The 20626-nt window shown below is 40.4% G+C and overlaps 1 protein-coding gene across 1 annotated transcript in view; it reads right to left on the reverse strand.

Annotated features, from left to right (window-relative positions):
- tsnare1 (T-SNARE Domain Containing 1) overlaps positions 1–20626 on the reverse strand; it is a 596230-nt gene that overhangs the window by 141248 nt on the left and 434356 nt on the right. The window contains exon 6 of the mRNA XM_043687537.1: positions 2824–2914. Within this exon, the coding sequence (XP_043543472.1) occupies positions 2824–2914 (91 nt within the window). The remainder of the gene's footprint in view (positions 1–2823; positions 2915–20626) is intronic.

The raw sequence follows: 20626 nt of genomic DNA on the forward strand, positions 1-20626 counted from the left end.
TTTTATCTTAGCCTGCTGGGCACACTTTCCTCATTCCTGAAGAAGGGCTCATGCCCGAAACATCGATTCTCCTGCTCCTTGGATGCTGCCTGACCTGCTACGCTTTTCCAGCAACACATTTTCAGCTCATTATTGGGGCTGTTGATTTACAGCTTTTGTGTTCATCAGCTTATAACCTTTGGCCTGTTAGCACAAATAAGGGGATAACAACAGGGCTGCACAGTGGCTCAGTGGTTAGCACTTCTCCCTTACAGTGCCAGGACACAGGTTTGATTCCAGCCTTGAGCGACCGCCTGTGATGAGGTTGCAAATTCACCTCGTGTCTGTGTGGGTTTCCTCTCACAGTCCAAAGTTGTGTAAGTTAGGTGGATTGGCCAAGGTGAATTACTCATAGTGTCCAGGCATGTGCAGGCCGTGTGGGTTAGCTATTGGGGAATGCAGGATTATAGGGATAGGGGGGTCCTGGGTGGGATGCTCTTCAGACAGTCAGTGTGTCAAATGGCCTGCTTCCACACTGAAGGGATTCTATGATTCTATGAACAAATCAAGGGTATGCGAAGACAAAGGAAGGATACATTGCTTGGGATGGCATAGTTAGTGATATAGATCATGAAGGCAATATTTTAGGTGCCCAACTCACATCAATATACTTGCACCAAAAAGTGCTGGAATATCAAGAAGCACAAGAGCAGCAAAGAGACAGAGTAGCTTAAAATGAAAAGGTGACAGGAATCACCTTAATTCAAGTTCAGGAATGGCACTCGGTGTTTGATGAGCAGTAATATCTGCAATCACCTCAAATTAACTTTAAATGGTAAATTGAAAAAAAAAATGTTTTGTGGAAGGCAGCATGAAATAATGTTTAATGTTTGCCTGTTAATTTTTCCAGAGAAACCTTGCAGGTACAACAGAAAAAAAGGGGTCACTGATGTTTGGGACTGAGACAGTGCTTTGACAAGACCAACAACTAGAAAAAACAAGAGTTCCTGACTCAGGCAGAGAAAATTTGCCAAGTCAGTCATCTCATGAGTGAGAGAATAGGGAAAGAAAAGTAATAAGACAGTGTGCTCAGACCAAACAAGACAAGCACCCTGCAGGATGCAAAACAGAATTCAAACATCTAGGAAACAAAATGTTGTCTCTCTCTCTCTCTCCCTGTCTGTCTGTGTAATTGTTTGCTGAATACAAGGCAGCTGCACATCAATGGGAGGAGGTTAGGCATCTCATGATCTGGTTGCCTGCTCAAGGCAAAATTCAAAAGCAAGTGAGTCGTCAAAGTCTGTTGTCATGGGAGACAACATTTCCACGGTGGCCAGCTGACAAGTTTAACATCGTTCGTCTCTGCTGAATATACTTTTTTAAAAATCTGAAAAGGCAGCTTTGAGGTCAACAGCTCTGCCACCATAAGGCAAGACATCTAACCTCTCTGCTTCCACACACACACATTCCCCCCACCCACCCCTCAACATAACGCATGTTTCAGCAAGTGCAGGAGGAATTAATTTGTTATTATTCATGGGATGCCAGCATCACAGGCAAAGATGGCAATTACTGCCCTTCACATTGTGGGCTGCTGAGCCATTTTTTTTTTAAGCACTGATAAGGAACAGCATATTGCTGAGGGTCTGGTGTCACACATTGGCCAGAATGAGGAAGGTTCTTCCCAAGAGAAATTCATGAACAAGACTGCATTTTACTATTACAAAAGCAAAGTCCTGCAGATGCTGCAAATTCAACACAACACAGAAAGTGCTAATAAAATTAAGCTTGCCTGGTATCGTCTGTGGAGAGAGAAACAAATCTCAACAGAGGCACAAAGACCTGCTGGGATTCTCCAGCATTTTCTCTTTGGGGTTTGATGACAATTTAATAGGTTCCTGGTCATTATTCCTGATACAAGGGGGGTGAATCCTACCCTTTCTCGGCTGCGCAGGTTGTGCTGAGTCTTTTTGCAGGGATTCCCACTATGGCACTGGTAACCAGCATGCAGCGAGTGTCTCCTGTATCTTTACCTAGGATACTCTCTGTCATTACTTTGCAGACTCAAATCACTGTGGGATGATCACTAGAGAATAACAGTCCAGCAATTGGCATTGCTGATTGTGACAGTGGAATTAATTATGGCAATGAACTTGAATTGCCTTTGATGAGTCTATTGGTACAGGTACAATGTTCCTAGTTTGGGATGCCATCTTTAATGTACTGTAGCTTATACTGAACAATTTCATATGAACAACGAATGCATGAACTGTTAACATAATAACACCATGTTATAATGCCCCTAAAAACCCATGGATCAGTCTTATTCACAACTTCAAAATTCTTTTGCAGAGTTGCCATCACCAGGGGCAACTGGATAATGTTAGATAAATAAACTAGATTCTATTTTGTTAGTCTAAGGTGCTATGATCTTTCTGTAAGTGTTTTGTGATCAAAATCTATAAGTCTGTTAAGTTTTTCTACAGACTGATTAAAACAGTTTGATTTAAAACCTAGCACATCTGAACTGCATTGTTTCACTATTGCAAAAAAGGTGCCCAAAAACCTCTGGCACATCAGCCACAAAAACAAATGGCAGAGTTTACATATTAATAATGAAATCCCATTTAATGTATTAATGAAAGCTGCATTTAAAGTCGATTAATAATTCAGGATGTAAAAGTCCAATGACTATATTAGTCAAAAATGGCTTACAGCCAAGACGAGGAGTAATTATATTTTATATGCAAATCTTACTGGTTTTAATTTTCTGGCAATTGCATTTTGGTTTCAGGACTCGTTTGCATAATATTTAAGTTATTGTTACATTTCAGCTGCACTTACCCTGGATGATCCACGCACTATTTCCGAGAGCTGCTTAATATACTTTGTTGAAGAGCTGATGGTTTTATTCGTCTCCTGCTGCGTTGTGTGCCTTTGGCAAGACAGAAGGGAGGAGGAAACAATAAATAAAATAAATGCTGCATTTGAAATAAAACAGCTGAACTAACTGTGGAAAGAACAGCAATTAGGACGCAATCATCAGAGATTTAAATGGGAATATCACAAGATATCAATAGGCCCTTGTAGAATTACAAATTCAATATAATATTGGGGCATTTGAATTTCACTTTGGTCCCCATAATTCAAGTCAAGATATTTTAATGACATCAAATCACATAAAGGAATGTTTTCTCTGTGGCAAAAATGCAAAGCAAAACACTGAAGTCATAAAACTTGTGTTTAATCAGCAAAACAATTCTGGAAGAAACCAACTGAATACTTTCCTCAGTAATTCTTGAACCATCTCTAATACTGAATGCTCCCCAAGTACTGTTCCTAGGTTTGTGGATGCAAGTACAAGACTCAAACATGTCTGGCAAACTGTTAATTTAGCCATCCATCATTACATTTGTCTCAACATCATCAAAATCTGTTCAACCTTATTACTGCTTTTAGATAATCCTGCAGGAGAAAGTGAGCCCCTGGTTCCATTGCTTTACAACCAACCCGTTCTGAGAACTCCCTTCTCCCTCAGGTGAGAAGCTCATGAGTTTCTTTGCCAATGAAGTGGAGACTATCTATTGCTTTTGTTACATTTCAACTTATCTTTGCCAAAAAAGAATGAACAACCCCTCTCCACAAGGATCTGCCCTTGCCCAATTCCTAAGCTCTTGCTTGACTGTGTTAAACGCACTCCATAAATTTAAATTATTGTTGGTATCTACTTCTCTTCTAATGTTCTCTCTGTACTAATCTGACCCAAAGACCTGTCTCCTGCTTCTTTAAGAGTGTGGTGCTGGAAATGCACAGCACGTCAGGCAGCATCCAAGGATCAGGAGAATCAATGTTTTAGGCATAAGCCTTTCATTAGGAATCCTTCTTGATGAAGGGCTTATGCCTGAAACGTCAATTTTCCTGTTCCTTGGATGCAGCCTGACCTGCTGTGCTTTTCCAGCACCACATGCTCGACTCTGATCTTCAGCTTCTGCAGTCCTCACTTTCTCCTGATCCTTCAACCCCATTCCACTGACTAACCTACTTCCCATCTTAGCGAACATTACAAATGGTTCTCTCTCCTTGGGTATTCCCCCCTCCTTTGCAGAGGGTACTATCATCCACACTTTGCAAGATAATATAAATGCATTCCCTTGCAAACTGTGACCCATGATCAACCTCAAACAGTGTTGTCTACTCTCAGCCCTTATTTCACTGCCTCTCACAACTTATCATTTCAACCTCTCCATATTTCTATACCTCCAACAGGAGCATAACAATCATAGTCAACATCACAAATAGCATTCACTATAACTGCATTGAATTGAACCTACTTGACCTGTGCACCTTTCAACATGATCAAGTACACCATCCTCTGCTAATGCCTCTATCCTGCCATTCATTTCTATTGAGCCTCTTATCCATAACTTGAGACTAAAGCAGTGTTGCTAATAACTTCTTCTCCCATCACTAAACTGATATGTTAGAATTCTCTGATTTCTCATTGATCTATTCAACCATAGCTATAGGATGAGCTTCTATAAGATGACACTCAGTGATACCTTTTAATCATCTTTCTTGCCCCCCTTCACTCCATGCATTGAGACACTTGCTTAATATCTAACCTTGAATGAGCTACAAAATTATGAATCAGCTTCCCAGAGTCTTCAGAGAGCATCGTAAACTCAATAACCTCCCTGTTGCCTTGCTCTGTCCTTCTGACACTATTTCTGTCTCAAAGGTCAACAGTGGGCTGGATTGTGTGGCTGGTGATGAAGCAATTGCATTTGCCAGTGGTACTGAGGGAAGTTACCCACGGCAATGGAAGCAATCTCTCCAGCATGCATTCTCTTTCGTAATAGCAGATTAAATTGGGAGCCTAGTCAAGGGTATCTCCAGACGCGTAGCAGCAGTGCTGTTAGCACTCCAGACTTACATATCTTCACTGAAAGCAAACCAGGAAGCAAAGAGCATGATCAGATTTCACTCAGCAAACAGCAAACTAAGTAATGATGTTGAGATTAAGAACGGGGGTAAAATATCATAAACTTTCAAATATGAAGTATGGATTTTTCTTATTATAATGAAGAAATTTAACATTCTGCAAAGACAAGACTCAGTGAAAGTGTTCAGCAGCAATTTTGAACTGTTACAAATACAGTTAAATCTCATTCAGGTGATTCAACTTTTTCCAAGAGTTTTTTTACATTGCAAAGGTAAATGTTTGTATCCACAAACTAATTGTGTGTGGTTGTATGCTGGAGAAATTTCAACAGAGTTACATCCTCTGGAGAACGGTCAACAATTTAATCTTCAAGATGGTGGTGGAGTACAGCTCCTGAGCTCAGGCCTCTTCCATTCTCCCTGCTCTTTTTGTTTCTTTTCTTCCCCTTTTTTCTCATTTTCTTTTTACTTCTTGCACTTGTTTTGCGCAAAAAGCTTGGTTGTGGGATCGGCATTAATAGCGGTGACTGAGCCCTGTGTGGACTTGTGGCAGAAGGTTCCGGTAAGATGGCAACAGAGGAGTTGGTGAAAGGGCAAGCACAGGACTTGGTATTGACACTGGCGGCTGCTACATTGTTCGAAGCAATGTCAGTAAAGTAGGCCCAGTGGCAAAAGATGACACTTGAGGATTGCTGACTTTTAAGTTGGTTGGGTCCGGCACCGGCGGCAGGAAAGCGGTAGGGGAATGGGCATGACAACATTGAGAAGATGATGTTGGAATTGGAGATGTTGGGCTTCTGCTGTGACGATGCCGTAAGCCCAAATTAGCACTTCTAAAATGGACTGTGATGTGGGACGCCGGTGGGTCCAGAGCTTGTTGTGAAGATCCTCCCCAACGATGTCAAGTGGAGCACAAGGAGGGAGGTAGATGAATTCTGTTTTTACTTGTAGTTAGGTCTCTCATATGTTATATCTTAATATCTTCTACAAGTCAAAATGGCTCCAGACTGCGGTGAAGTATTACATTTTTCACTGCATTTATTTGTTAAATACAAGTGACAGTATATCATTCAATTCAGTTCCATTCAACTTATAAATATCTGCAGATCATTTCGAAGATTTGCAGACTTTTGAACTTGCTATCAATTTCAGAGGAGTAATGAAAATGACACCATCATTACCACTTCAAACCATTATATCCCAAGCTGATTAATAGACCTCACTTACTCGTCAATCCAAAGGCTATACTGCCATCCCTCAAGGTCTACAAAATCATAATCCAGTTCACGTGTTCTGAAATACTTTTACATACCTCCAACATTGACTTTTTCAGCATTTATCTGGTCCTTTGATTATGAGATTGCTTTGCTCTGTCTATAGAATCTTATTTCCATGATGCACTGTACATGTGCTCGGCTACAGTGACTTCAGGAGATTGGCAATTCATCTTGAGGTATGCCTCACGCTATTCTTGGTACATTGTTCACTGATCCAAGGTCAGCCCCAAATCTGATGAGAGATATCCATCACGCAAGCCAACCTTCCATACATTAACTCCAGACAGGCAGCCAACAAAATCAAAAATCCCTCCAACCCCAGTCATAATTTCTTCCAACCTCTTCCATTGGACTGAAGATAAAAAAGCCTAAACACACGGACCGACTGATTCAAGAACAGCTTCTTTCCCGCAGTTATTCGACTTCTGAATAGATCTCTCAATTTCAAATTTAACCTCACTCTTTATACACTTTCTCTGCAACCATAACATTGCATCCTTTGCTTTGTTCTATGACCCTTATGCACTTTGTATGGCATGATCAGCCTGTATTGCAGACAAAACAAAACTTTTCACCATACCGATACATGTGACAATAATTAATCAAGTCAAATATCCTTGGTCATTTGCAACACCTATTTGCCTTGTTACCTTTAACACATAGATATTTAGCATCCTTTTAACAGGATTAGATACAAACACGAGTACCTCATGGATACCCAGTTTTGGACCACTGCACCTGATCTGAATCTATCTCATTGGTAGTGTCACACAACACAATGGAGGAAGTTATTAATATTACAAAGTTATAAACTTTGTAATGTTATCTTCACAAGAATACCAATACTGTCATGGATAAATGTGTATCCAACAGATTGATTGGTGAGGATGGTTCTTTCAATGTCTGTCAATTGGCTAGTCTGGCATACCTGGATAGCTTGATTAGAAGTGAAGGCTTAAAGAGAACGTTGTGAGATGGCTCTGAAACATTTCTGATTAAATCAGCCTTCAATCTATAAAAATAGTTAAATGAATTAAAAGGATTCAATTGAACAGTTATAGGGTATTGTTTCATTGTCCGGGTCTTTCAGGAATGAAATCAGGAGTGTTCTTTCTAAAAAAGTTTTAAATTGCTAACTCCTTAAAGGCTATGGAGCCTGGGTCAATACACACTCTCAAGATTGACATCAATAAGAAAAAAATGTTAGATAAGGTTATTTAGGGAACGGAACAGAAACAGGTAGTTGAGGTACATATCAATCATTAACTTGTTGAATGATAGACTAGACTTAAGGGGCTGAATGGCCTCTTGTTCCTGCGTACCTAAGACTAAAGCACAGCAAGAGCTTATGCGAGAGAGCGCAGAGGGAGGGAATAATGGAAGAAGCAGAAAAGTGCAAGAATACAGCAAAACAGAAAACATAAGAAGAAAGATAGGATGCACATTCCAAAAATTAACATATTGGATCTCGACAGAAGTAAGGTTCACTGTTTATAGCCCTTGCAAGACACAGAATGATGATGATAAGCCTTGTGAAGCATTTCCTCTGATTGTGAAAAAAAAGTTATTTCTTGATGAGTCATTTTCCCGTGACACGCCTACCAAAACGTTGAAGCTAGGGACTTGCAAGCAATCTCAAGAATTGTTCCTCAGTAACATCAATGTTAATGTATTCACTTATTTAGCTTTTCCACAATGGAGATGAGCAGTGGCATTGTTCAGAGGCTAAACCCAGCTCCAGTTCAACACCCACATTGTCCTGTGCTCCAGACAATCACATCTCTGCAATTACAAAAAGTTCAATGATGTTCATTCATGTAACCTTCAGTCCCATTTATAAACAGGTATTTGTTTTGTTACATACTGGAGAATTTATCAGTGTTTCACCAGTTACATTTGAGAAGCCTTTGCTCTGTATGTACACTACTCTTTGGAGTAAAAATTCTTCTCTCTCGCTCGCCTTGCTTGAGGCATGCCAATTTTGTATTCCAGTCCCTCATTCTGCAATCACAGTTTAACTTAATAACCTGCTTACATCCACATTATCCATGCCTCTCAGCAATTTAAAGATCTGGATCACATCCCTCTCAATCTCACATTCTCCAATGGGTACAAATTCAATTCAGCCAGCCTATCTTCACAACTTTGTGCTTCAAGTCCAGAAATAATCATTTTCACTTTTCTCTGAACCTTTGCCAATTCGTCAATGTATTTCTGAAGGCAAAATGCTCACAATTGAATGCAGTAGTTCAAATGTGGTCATACCAATTCATCAGTCATACATTTAAAAAGCTTATAATCAAGCACTCTCCAGATGCATCCCAATACTTGATTAGCTCTGCTGTAAGAAGTCTTATGTCAATTGGGAAAAAAAAGATTGAAAGTGCTGGAAATATTCAGCAGGTCCTGCAGTGCTCATGAAGAGAGTAAGAGAGTTAACATTTCAAGTCGATGCCTTTCATCAGAACTCGAAAGGTTAGTGCTGTTAATAGAGTTTATGGGAGAATAGCAATATATATATATATATATATATATATATATAGAAAGAGAGAGAGAGAGAGAGAGAGAGGGGGGCAAAGGCCAACAACAAGAGAGAAGGTCCATAATAGGAAGGAAGCCAAGAGAGATAACAGGACAAATGGGTTAATGGTGAAAGGGAAACAAGAATTCATGAGATAAACCTTAAAAAACAAAAAAGGTGTTGCGAGATGGTGAAAATAGAAAAATCAAAATCACAAATAGTTGTTCACCAAACTAAAAGTGGCAGAAATGATGATCCAACATTATTGAATTTAATATCAAATCCTGAAGGCTGCAAAGTGCTAGTCTGAAACAAACTTAAACTTGTATGTTAAATTTCAGTGCAACAATCTCAGAGGTAGTGGTGTCAAAGAATTAAACTAATCTACAAAGCAGCCGCCCAAACTACACCTGATGACTCCAGTAACCAGGTTGCAGGCTGATGAATACAAGTCAACTTCATTTAAAAGGGGAATTTATGACTGTGATTAGTGGGAAGGCATGAGTTGTTAAAGAGCAAATATAGAAACTCTTGTGTTTTTTGCATTTGTTCATGAGAAGTGGGTATCTCTGGCTAGGCCAGCATTTATTGCCTATATCTAACAGCCTTCAAAAAGATGACGATGAGCAGTGTTTGTATTTACAGGTACTATGGGAAGGGATTGAAAAATGAACCAGGATAATATTGAGGGCGTGAAGCAGAGGATGTGTTTGGCAGTGATAAAAATGGCAAAGGATAATGTTTGGAAACTGCTGAGGACAAAGGGAGCCCTGTTGTGATTTTCAGAGGGAGAAGGAAGATTAACAGGAGTTCTAGAAATGGAACAAACATTTTCAAGGGTCCAAATTGTTCAGCACAGAGGAGGGAATCCTTCATTGAGGAAAAGCAAAGTCGTATCAAAAGTACTGGCGTGAAAGATGGCATAATCAGAACAATAGAGATAGGCATCAGTTGTAAATTACTGACTAGCCTATTTCCAGATATAGAGACATTACTTCACATTCCTTCCCCGTGCATTGACATCCATCCATCCAGCATTCAGGCATCTTTTGCTGTTGTCCCTTCCCATTACACTGGCTATTTAACAACACAACTCTGTACATTATCCATAAATCTAACATTTCATTCTCCCATGTATAACTGACACAGTTGTGGCACTGGAAATTTGTTTAACCCACAGCTTATGAGAAGAAATCTCAATATATCTGTTGTTTTGTGGCAAAGTTCTCGAATAATGATTTTGAAAGCTTCTGTAAAACCCTACAGATCTACTAAAGCTTTCAAAAACCTGAACTAGTCACTAGAATCAATGTATCTGATTCTGTCTTGCACATGACTGCAGTGTGTACAATGCTATTGATTCAAAAGCCTCTGAACAATCCTAAAAAATTAGTTACACGAAGAATCAATCCTATGTAACAAATGGTAAGTTGGCCGATCCATTCTCTGAGCAGTGAATGCCAAAAGAACCAACATGAGGAAAAACATTTTTTTTTAAAATGCTATGAACAGTTAGAATCTGGAATGTACGTAAGAGCGTAGTGTAGGCAGATAAAGTATGCAAGAGGACATCCCTAGATCAGCACCAGCCACTCCTAAAACAAAAATGAAGTGTCAACCTGGTGAAGTTAAACTTGTGTAGCAATCAGCACACAGCAAATGATGGACAAATCAAAGTGATTCCACAACAAATAGAATATTGAATGTGCAGACCTGCCAATTGTGAATGACAGGGGGCAATTAAGCTACTCAATGGAGGAAGAGATTCCACAAATATCCCCATTCTCACTGATGGGAGAGACTAACGCATTGATCCAAAAGCCAAGACTGAAGTATATGCAACACATTCTGCCAGAAATGTCGAACGGATGATCCAACTCAGCCTTCTTCAGTAGTCCCCATAGATACCTGTCTTCAGCCAATTTAAGTCGCTCCACATGATACTAAAAAACGGTTGGAGGCACTGGATATCACAAAGATTTTGGGACCTGACCACATTCCTGTAATAGTACTGAAGACTTGTGCTCCAGAACCTGTCACTCCCCCAATCAATCTGTTCCAGTACAGCTACAACTTCTTCTCCGACAATGTAAAAAAATCACACAGTATGTCTTCTGCATTAAAGTAGGACAAATTCAATTTGCCATTAACCATCCTATTGGTCATAGTATGGAAACAGACCCTATGGTCGGATTCGTCCATGTCAACCAAGTTTCCCAAGTACAACTATTACATTTGCCTACATTCAGCCTATATCCCTCCAAACCTTTTCTATTCATGCACCTATCCAAATGCCTTTTTTAATGTCGTAACTATCTCCATCCACCACTTCCTCTGGCAGTTCATTCCAGACACTGGTCCGAGTGAAAAAGTTGACCCTTACGTCAGTTTTAAAAGTATGCCCCTTAGTTTCCAACTTCAGAAAAGATCTTGCAATTCACCTTATCTATGCCCCTCATAGTTTTATAAACCTCTATAAGGTTACCCCTCAACCTCCCACACTGCAGTGAAAGGTATCCCAGCCTAATGGGTGGCACAGTAGCTCAGCGGCTAGCACTGCTGCCTCATAGTACCAGGGACCTAGGTTCAATTCCAGCCTTGCGCGACTGTGCAAACTCTATACAAACATTCTCCCGTGTTTGTGTAGTTTCTCCGGGTGCTCAGATTTCCTCCCACTGTCCAAAATTGTGCAGCTAGTTGAATTAGCTATGGGAAATAAAGAGAAGGGGCAAGTTCTAGGTGAATCCTCTTTAGACGGTCAGTGTGGACCCAATGGGCTGAAAAGCCTGCTTCCATACTGTAGGGATTCTCTGACTCTAACCATCATCTCCTTATAACTCCAATACTGACCGTATCCTAGTAAATCCTTTCTGAATCCTCTCCAATTTATTAATATCCTTCCTAAAGCAGAGTGGCCAGAACTGTACACGGTACTCCAGATGAGGCCTTGCCAACCTCTCTACAACCTCCACATGATGTCTAAACTCTTAGACTCAATGGTCTGAACAATGAAGGCAAGTGTGCGAAGCACCTTTTTAATCAACATGTATACCTGTGATGCAACTTTCAAATTACTGTGAAACTGAACCCCTCGGTCTCTCTATTTGACAACATTCCCCAGGGGCCAACTATTAACTGTATAAATCCTGTTCACTTTATCAAAATGCAGTACCTTATATTTATCCAAATTAAACTCCATCTGCCACTCCTCAGCCCATGGTCCCAATTGATCAAGATCTCTTTATAATCTTTGACAACCTTCTTCACTGTCAACTACACCATCCATTCTGATATCATCCACAAACTTACTAATCAAACCTCCTAAATCCTCCTAATAAAAAATTTAAAGTTATTCAGAATCAGTGAAAAATAATTCTCTGTTACTTGAAGTCATACCTGGCACATAGGAAAATGGTTGTGGTTGTTGGAGGTCAGTTACTTTTGCTGGAGTACTTCAGCATAGTGTCCTTGGTCCAACCATCTTCAGATACTTTATCAATGATATTCCTTACATCACAAGGTTAGAAATGGGGATGATTGTATACCGTTCAGCATCATTCATGACTCCCAAAATACTGAAGCAATCCATGTTCAAATACAGCAAGACCTGGATCACGTCCAGGCTCGGGCTATAAGTAGCAAGTAAACACTTGCATCACAAAAATTCTATGACCGTAGAGTATTATGCCACTCACCTCCTGATCCCCCCTCCCAAGGCCTGTCCAATGCACAAGTTAGCAGTGAGTTAGAATACTCCTAGTAGCCTGGATAAGTGCAGCTCGAATAACACTCAAGAAGTTTGGCACCACCCAATACAAAGCAGCCCACTTAATTGGAACCATACCCACAAACATATATTCTGTCCACCACCAACACTCAGTAGCAGCAGTGGGTACCACCTACAAGATGCACTGTAGAAATTCACTAAGGCTCCTATGATCACTACTATCTCAAAAAAACATAAGCAGCAGATACAAGGGAATACCACCAACTACAATACCCTCTCCAAGCCATTCACCTTTCAGGTCTGAAAATAGATTGCCATCCCCTTGGTGCCACTTGGTCACAATCCTGAAACTCCCTCCCTCAAGCCACTGTGGATATCATTGAACCAGACTGCATAGGTTCAAGAAGCAGGTCACCATCACTTCCTCCACTGGGACAGACAATAAATGCTGGTCCAGCCCTATCCTATGAATGAATTTAAAAATTACAATTGGGGCTTTCAAAAGGAGCTGGACATTGACTTCATGATGACAGGAATTTTCTAGGAGAAAGGTGAGAACTGCAGATGCTAGAGATCAGAGCAGACACTTTCCTCATTCCTGAAAAAGGGCTCATGCCCGAAACGTCGATTCTCCTGCTCCTTGGATGCTGCCTGACCTGCTGCGCTTTTCCAGCAACACATTTTCAGACAGGAATTTTCTGTCTGATTTGTTATTGTAGAAAACTTGCATGGATACATTAGACTGCTTAGCTACCTGTCACTGTTCCATGATTCAAGGTCTGAGTCCCTTTGGAGATCACACATTTGTGTTCAATATTCCGGATTGTCCACCAGGTGCATCAGGATTATTAGTTCAGCCATTATTAGAAATTGTGTGAAAAGTCAAATGTCAGTTATTTGTTTGTTTGTAATATCTGGCTTATTAGTGATCAGTATCTTTAATTCAAAATGAACTGAAAGTTAGAACACAAAGTGAAACTTACACTCCCTCCACCACAAAGATTGGCAACTGTTTACATTGTTACAAGGTGTATCACAGCGACAAGCCAATGTGTCAATGACAGCATCTCTAAACCTGGAAAATCTTCCATCCAAAAGATTGCTCCAAGTGCCACAACATCATAACTTGGAAATATATCAGCGTTCTACTGTCTTTACTGGATCTGATCAATGGGCAACATGGTAGCACGGGCCTTCAACAGATAGGCTATGATGGTTCATGAAGGTGGCTTACCATCACCTTCTCGAGGACAATTAGGACCAAGCAATAAATGCTGGCGCTAAGCGGCACACTCATTACATGGGTAAATAGAAAAATAAGTATCGCAAACAACAAATGTAACGACTTATGACACAATGCTTCTTGGGTAAAGTCAACAGGGGTTAAATATTAACTAACCTGTACAAGTCTAGTCTCAACAAGGAAACAATACTTGATGGCTCTGAAACTGAACCATTGATCTTTTAGCCATGTCATCAATCCTATATGCCTTGAATTTAACCGAATGCCTGAATTTCCAGAAATGTATCAATCCATTTTAAATATATTCAATGCATTGTCTGCCATAGCCCTCTGGTGTACAGAAGGTCAAAGAGTTAACATTCTTGGAGTGAAGAAATTCCTCCTCATCGCACTTCTCAATAGCTTCTCATTTTGAGACTGTCTCACTTGGCTTTGTGCCCAAGCCACCATATACTCACATCCTAATCCCAACCACAACATACCACCTCTTGGCCCATATCGTACTCATAGCCAGAAGCATCCTTCCTGCACCTACATTTTGAGCTCTCTAATTTTAAACACAAAGACCTGCAGATGCTGCAAGTCCGGAACAAAAACTATGTGTTCTGGAGAAAAAGGATAGGTCTGGCAGCATCTGTAGAATTCTTTAAGAATTCCCTTTCCTTCAATCAGGTTACCTCACATTCTAATCTTCTGAATCTCTCCTCAAAATTCCAATATCCCAGATATTGGTCTGGGGAAGCTGTATAGCACTTTTTCATGGCTATATAAATTGCAGGGAGACATCTTTCCTTACATACTTAAATTCTTTTGCAATAAAAACCAAAATATAATTTTGCCTTCCTAACTGCTTGATGTATCTACGAGTTAGCTTTCACTGACTTATGAATAAGGACATGCAGATCCCTTTGGAGATGAGGACTTCCCATTCTATCATTATTTAAGAAATACTTTGCATTGCTGCTTTTCCTACAAGGTGGATAATTTCACACTTAGCCATGTTGTATACTATCTGCCATGTTCTTGCCCATTCAGTTGTAGCATGTACCTTGAAACATCTTTCTTCACAACTCATCATTGAGCATGAGAGAATGAGCTTGAGGTAGCTCAGATTCTCTCCTGATGGAATGATAAATTCATATCTGTCTCAGTTGGCTCCCACTAGGCTGCTGACATGTAGCGAGAACCTGTCAGAAGGAAATGAATGGGAGGGAATGATTCAATCATCCCATGCTCCCAGCAGGACAGCAAGATTCACTGGAAACATAAATTGTAGCACCTTCTCGAGATGTGCTCTCTGCACACAGGGCTCCCTACTGGTGATATAACATGGCAGAGTCATTCTTAAAGACACTGAAATTGTGGTAACAAAGAGAACAGTGGGAATACTAATGATCAGCAGCAAGAAGTCTCCCAGGAAAAGCTATATAGTTACAGTTTACAGGAACAGTAGTCTGGGCAAATTCATTGGTGCAGATTTGTGAGGAGGAACAAGACTAGTCTGGTCCATTTGCCAACAGTCAGATAGCAACAGGCAAATGGGAAACGCATATGGACTTCAAGGGGATGTGAGAGCAGCAGTGTGGAAAAGTGAGGAGAAAGGGGTGAGTGAATGATAAAATTAACAGGAATGGGAGTAGTTAATGGCAAGGGCAGTGGGCAATAGAAAATGAGATGGCACCAATGGGAAAGGTGAAGGATTAATAACACAAGAGGAAAGACGGAGGAGGAATAAATGAAGAAAATGGAAATGGACAGCAATAAAGGGTGGGGATTTATAAAAATAGAAGGCATTTTGATGACAGCGATATGGAGTAATGGAGTGAGGAAGGATAGTGAATGGGAAAGCTATATGAACTGTGAAAAAAGCAATGGGGCATTGGATGTTATAAAAGCAGTGAAATTCAGGGCTCAGTTGCAGAAAAGGGCAATAGCGGGAACCGTGCACCCATGGAAGGAAGGACGTGCCAGAATGAACAATTGGGCAGGGAGTACAGAAGGGTAGCAGTAAAAGAACATCATGAACTCTTTGAGGAAGGAAAAAAGTATCATTTTGAAAGCAGTGCCATGGAAGATAAATATCAGCTTAACAGGGTTCAAGAGAGAAAACGATAGAATAAATGATGGAGATGGTCTGAACTGAATGCGACCATCGAAACATCTGGTCATATGGCTCACAAAACAAACACAAAGAATGCTGAAGAAATTCAGCAGTTCTGGCAGCATCTGTGGAGAGACAAACAAAGTAAATATTTCAAGTCTGGTCGGACTCTCTCTTGTAACTAATAGTGATAGAGCTGTTCAGTTTTAATGAGTCTGCTTGTCAGAGATAGTCTAACCATTCCCACATGTTTGGTGTCAGTCTAATTGTTATATTTCACATCTTTGATTACAGAATGTAATTTAACAAACAGATTTGATCACACAGTGTGATAAAATTGCAATTAACCACTGCAGTTCAAGTTACATCCTCTCCAGTGAGTAATGATTTGCATACATAAAAAGAATCATTCTCAAACAAATACTGCACAACTATCTGTCACATATTTATGTTATGCTCAAACTAAAACAAAACTACAAAGTGAAACATTTTCAAACTAGAAAATACTAATAAGCAGAACCTTTAAAATATAAATCAAAAATATAACAAAAAGAAATTTATCCTGTATAGAAACAAAAATAGCTGGAGAAACTCAGCAGGTCTGGCAGCATCTGTGGAGAAAAAGCAGAGATAACATTTTGGGTCCAGTGACCCTTCTTCAGAGTGAATGGTAGCTCAGAAAAGGTGGCATTTATGTGGAAGATAAGGGGTGGAGGGTGGGGAGTGGGTTCATAGGGAGAGATAGACGCCAGAGAGAGAGAGGGAGAGAGGGAGAGAGAGTGGAAGAGAATAAGAGTGCGAGACTACAAGAGGGAGTATGTGTGGATGTGAGAGCGAGCGAGTGTTTGTGAGAGAGAGTATGTGCATAAGAGAGTGAAAGAGAGAGAAGATGACAGCGAAATAAAAGATGTATAATAGTATGCTCTGGCGAAAGAAAAGTTGATGAAAGGAGACCGTAAGTAGGTGAAAATGGTTTGGTTGTGTTGAAAGCAGCCCGTGTGCTGACAAGGTCTGACTTGTACGGGTGGGAAGGGACATGGAGTATGATGTGAAGGTTCTAAAACTATTGAACTTGATATTGAGTCCTGCAAGCAGCAAGATTTCCAAGTGGAAAATGAAATGCTTGCACTAAGCTTCCCTGAATCCTTGCAGCAACGCAGCCCTGTAGCAAGATCAATAATTTTAGAACCTGTACAACATCTTCCATGTCTTTCACCCATTCCCCACCCCCATATCCCAAAAGCTCTGTAATGACATGGGCTGCTTTTGTTTACTTATAATCCCTATTATCTGCTTTTCTTCCTCCTGAGCATATGATTTTCCATCCCTTTGTCTCTTAACTGCCATTCTCTCTCTGTCTGTCTCTGGACGTCATCTCTGTCTATCCTCTACTTTGCTCCCCCCAACCCTTTGTCTTCAGCATAAATACCAGTTTGTCCTAGCTGCCATCAGTTCTGAAGAAGGATTAATGAGTTTTGAGAAGATTTGTAGCTCAGGTTGAGGTTCTGGATGTAAGCTTGCACGCTGAGCTTGAAGGTTCTTTTTCAGATGTTTCATCACCATACTAGGTAACATCATTAGTGAGCTTCCGGTGAAGCACTAGTGCTTTTATTCAACAGCAGCCAATTAACTTGAAAGACTCTGCACAGATAATAAGCAAAACAAACATCATTTACAAAATACCGTGCAAGAAATCTAACAAACACTACATTGCACAAACAGGCAGAAAACTAGCCACCAGGATACATCAATCTCAACTAGCCACAAAAAGATATGACCCACTCTCACTAGTATCTTTACATAAAGATGAGGAAGGACACCACTTCTACTGGGCCAACACATCCATTCTAGGACAAGCCAAACAGAGACAGATGCGAAAATTCCTAGAAGCACTGCACTCCAACTAGAACTCTATCAACAAACACAGTGACTTGGATCCCATTGGCCACCTCCTGAGAAAAAGAACAGGTAATGACATCACCACAGGAAATGACATCACCAACTCAAGGAAACCTGAAAACATAAATAAAATGTGGGCAATACCACCACTGCTTCACTTGAAGCTCACTGATGACATTATCCAGTATGGTCAAGAAACGTCTGAAAATGAACCTTCTGGCTCAGCGAGCAACTTACATCTGAACGAGGGTCAATGGATCCAAAATGTTAACTCTGATTCTCTCCTGAAATGCTGCCAGGCCTGCTGGGTTTCTCTGGCAATTTCTGATTTTTTTTTCAGATTTCCAGCATCCACAACTCTTTGTTTTAATCTGGCGGTCATTTTCTCACATTTACCTAATACATCAAACCTGGTTCATGAACGTCCTTTTGAGAGAAGAGTATGCTGACCTTACCAGTTCTGGGCTACATGCAAGTCCAAACACACAGCAATGTGGTTAACTCTCAATTACCCTCATACATTGCCCACTTGATGCAGGTCAATTCAGAACTGTAAACAAACACCAGCCTTTCCAGTATCATCTTCTGTATGAGCTGCTGCTATTAAGCTTGCTGCTACCATTTTCTTTAAATATGGGAAACCAAACCAGAAAACGTATGGACATATTTATGAAGAGCAGCAAGGCTTTGTATTAGGGAGGTTGTATCTCACAAACTCCAGTGATGCTTTTTGAGTAAGTTACAAAGATGTTTGCTGAGGGCGGGGCAATGCTTGTTGCCCACATGGACTTCAGTAAGGTCTTTGATAAGGTCCGTTGTGGCTGGTTGATACAGAGGGGAAGTCACATGGGATTCACAGGGAGCTGGTAAGATGGATGCAACATGGCTTGCTCATACAAGATAGATAGTAGCAATGGATGCGTGTTTTTCTGACTTCAGACCTATAACCAGCTGTGTTCCGCAGAGATCAGTGCTGGCGATGCCTGTTATTTGTAATATATGTAAACATTCGAAGTGGAATGTAAGTAGTCTGATTAGTAAGTTTGCGGATGATAAAACATTGGGGGAAACTGTGGACAGTGAGGAAGATTGCCGCAGGATTTACACAGACTGCAGACTTGGCAGAGAAATAGCAGATGAAACTTAATCTGGACAAATGTGAGATTATATATTTTGGATGGTTAATGCAGGAAGGAAGCATTGTTATGAAGATGTAGCTATACTGCAACTTTAAGAGAGTTAAAAGCTAGCAGTGACAGCACCAAGTGTTCTGAATAAGACACAATGTAACATGTGGTCCAGCTATTGGAGTAGCTGGGGTAATTGGTTGGCGAGAGACAAAAACAGATTTGAATTCAGCCAATCAGTTTACACATAGCGCACAAAAAAGTAATAAACTCTAAACCAGTTTGAATTTAGTATATTGACAATCTTAAACGCCAAAGACACAATCCGATGCTTTGGGGGTATAAGACCTTGGAAAATTGAACAGTTGGGAGAACTGCCAAGCCAATGACATCTGCACATTGCCCAGAAAAATAGCTCTCCTAAAGGTACCTTTATCGATCAGTAACCTGTGAAGCAGAATCCCCAAGAAGAAAAGAAGACACCGAAAGACAGAGAAAACTGAAAGCTGACTGGTTTTGAGATAAGAAGTTTTGTTTTATAAATCTAAATCAGGGGTTTATCGGACTAGTATTGTAGAAAGGGAAGGTAAAAGATAGGTTGGAGGAAGGAGTTGTAAATAGTTGTTAGTAAATTATTCTCTGTTATGCTTTAAGACTTAAAGTTCTTAATTTTTACTTTAAACAGCTCTTGGCCTCTCGAATGTCCACAGATTACTACACAGGATAAATCATTTCTGTGTTACTGGTTTTAAATTGGCAGAGGGGTTTACCCCGTGTCGTAATAGTATGCAGTAAATGACACAACTCTTAGAAGTATTAAAGGGCAGAGGAATCTTGGCATACATGTCCACATTTTCTTGAAAGTGGCAAAATAAGAGAATAAAGTGGTCAAGAAGGCATATGGCATGCTTATCTGCATCTGTCGGGGCACAGATTATAAAAATTGGCAAGTCATGTTGCAGCTGTATATAACTTTAGTTAGGTCACATTAGGAACATCGTGTTTAATTCGGTTGCCACACTACCAGAAGGAGAAGGAGGTTTTGAAGAGAGCTCAGAAAAGGTTTACCAGGATGTTGCCTGAATTGGAGAGTATTAGCGAGAAGGAGAGATGAGTCCATTTGGCTCCTCAAATCTGCTCTTGTGATTTGCCTGATCGGATTGAGGCCTTAACTCTAATCACCTACCTCCTCCACATTTTTTGTCAAGGAAGACATTATGAGGGTGGCAAAGCTGCAGAAATTGAGAAGGGGTCTTCAATGTTCAATGTTGCGAAGTTGGTGTATGAAAGTAGCAAAATTGTACAATGGGGGAAAGCATTGCGTGGTCCCCTTAAAAAATAGTGTTCTTTTTAGTGTTCAGAGATTTAAAAATTAATATTTATAAGCAGCTGCAGGTGATCAAATTGACACATTGTATCAAAAAACACATTGTATCAAAGTTAGCAGACCCAAACAGCATTTTACTCAGACAACAGATTAAATTCAGCTATTTAATTTTAAAAAGGCGCTTGGAAACTAAGGACCACTTAAATTTAAATCTGACGGTGATGACAATTTCAAACCAATCATATTGTGAGAACTTGGTGTATCATGGGTGTATATAACAGGGTTGAAAATGTGTTGCTGGAAAAGCGCAGCAGGTCAGGCAGCATCCAAGGAACAGGAGAATCGACGTTTCGGGCATAAGCTCTTATTCAGGAATGAGGAAAGTGTACCCAGCAGGCTAAGATAAAAGGTAGGGAGGAGGGACTTGGGGGAGGGGCGTTGGAAATGCGATAGGTGGAAGGAGGTCAAGGTGAGGGTGATAGGC

The sequence above is a fragment of the Chiloscyllium plagiosum genome, chromosome 4, assembly GCF_004010195.1.
Source record: "Chiloscyllium plagiosum isolate BGI_BamShark_2017 chromosome 4, ASM401019v2, whole genome shotgun sequence".
In the NCBI taxonomy this organism is placed as follows: domain Eukaryota; kingdom Metazoa; phylum Chordata; class Chondrichthyes; order Orectolobiformes; family Hemiscylliidae; genus Chiloscyllium; species Chiloscyllium plagiosum.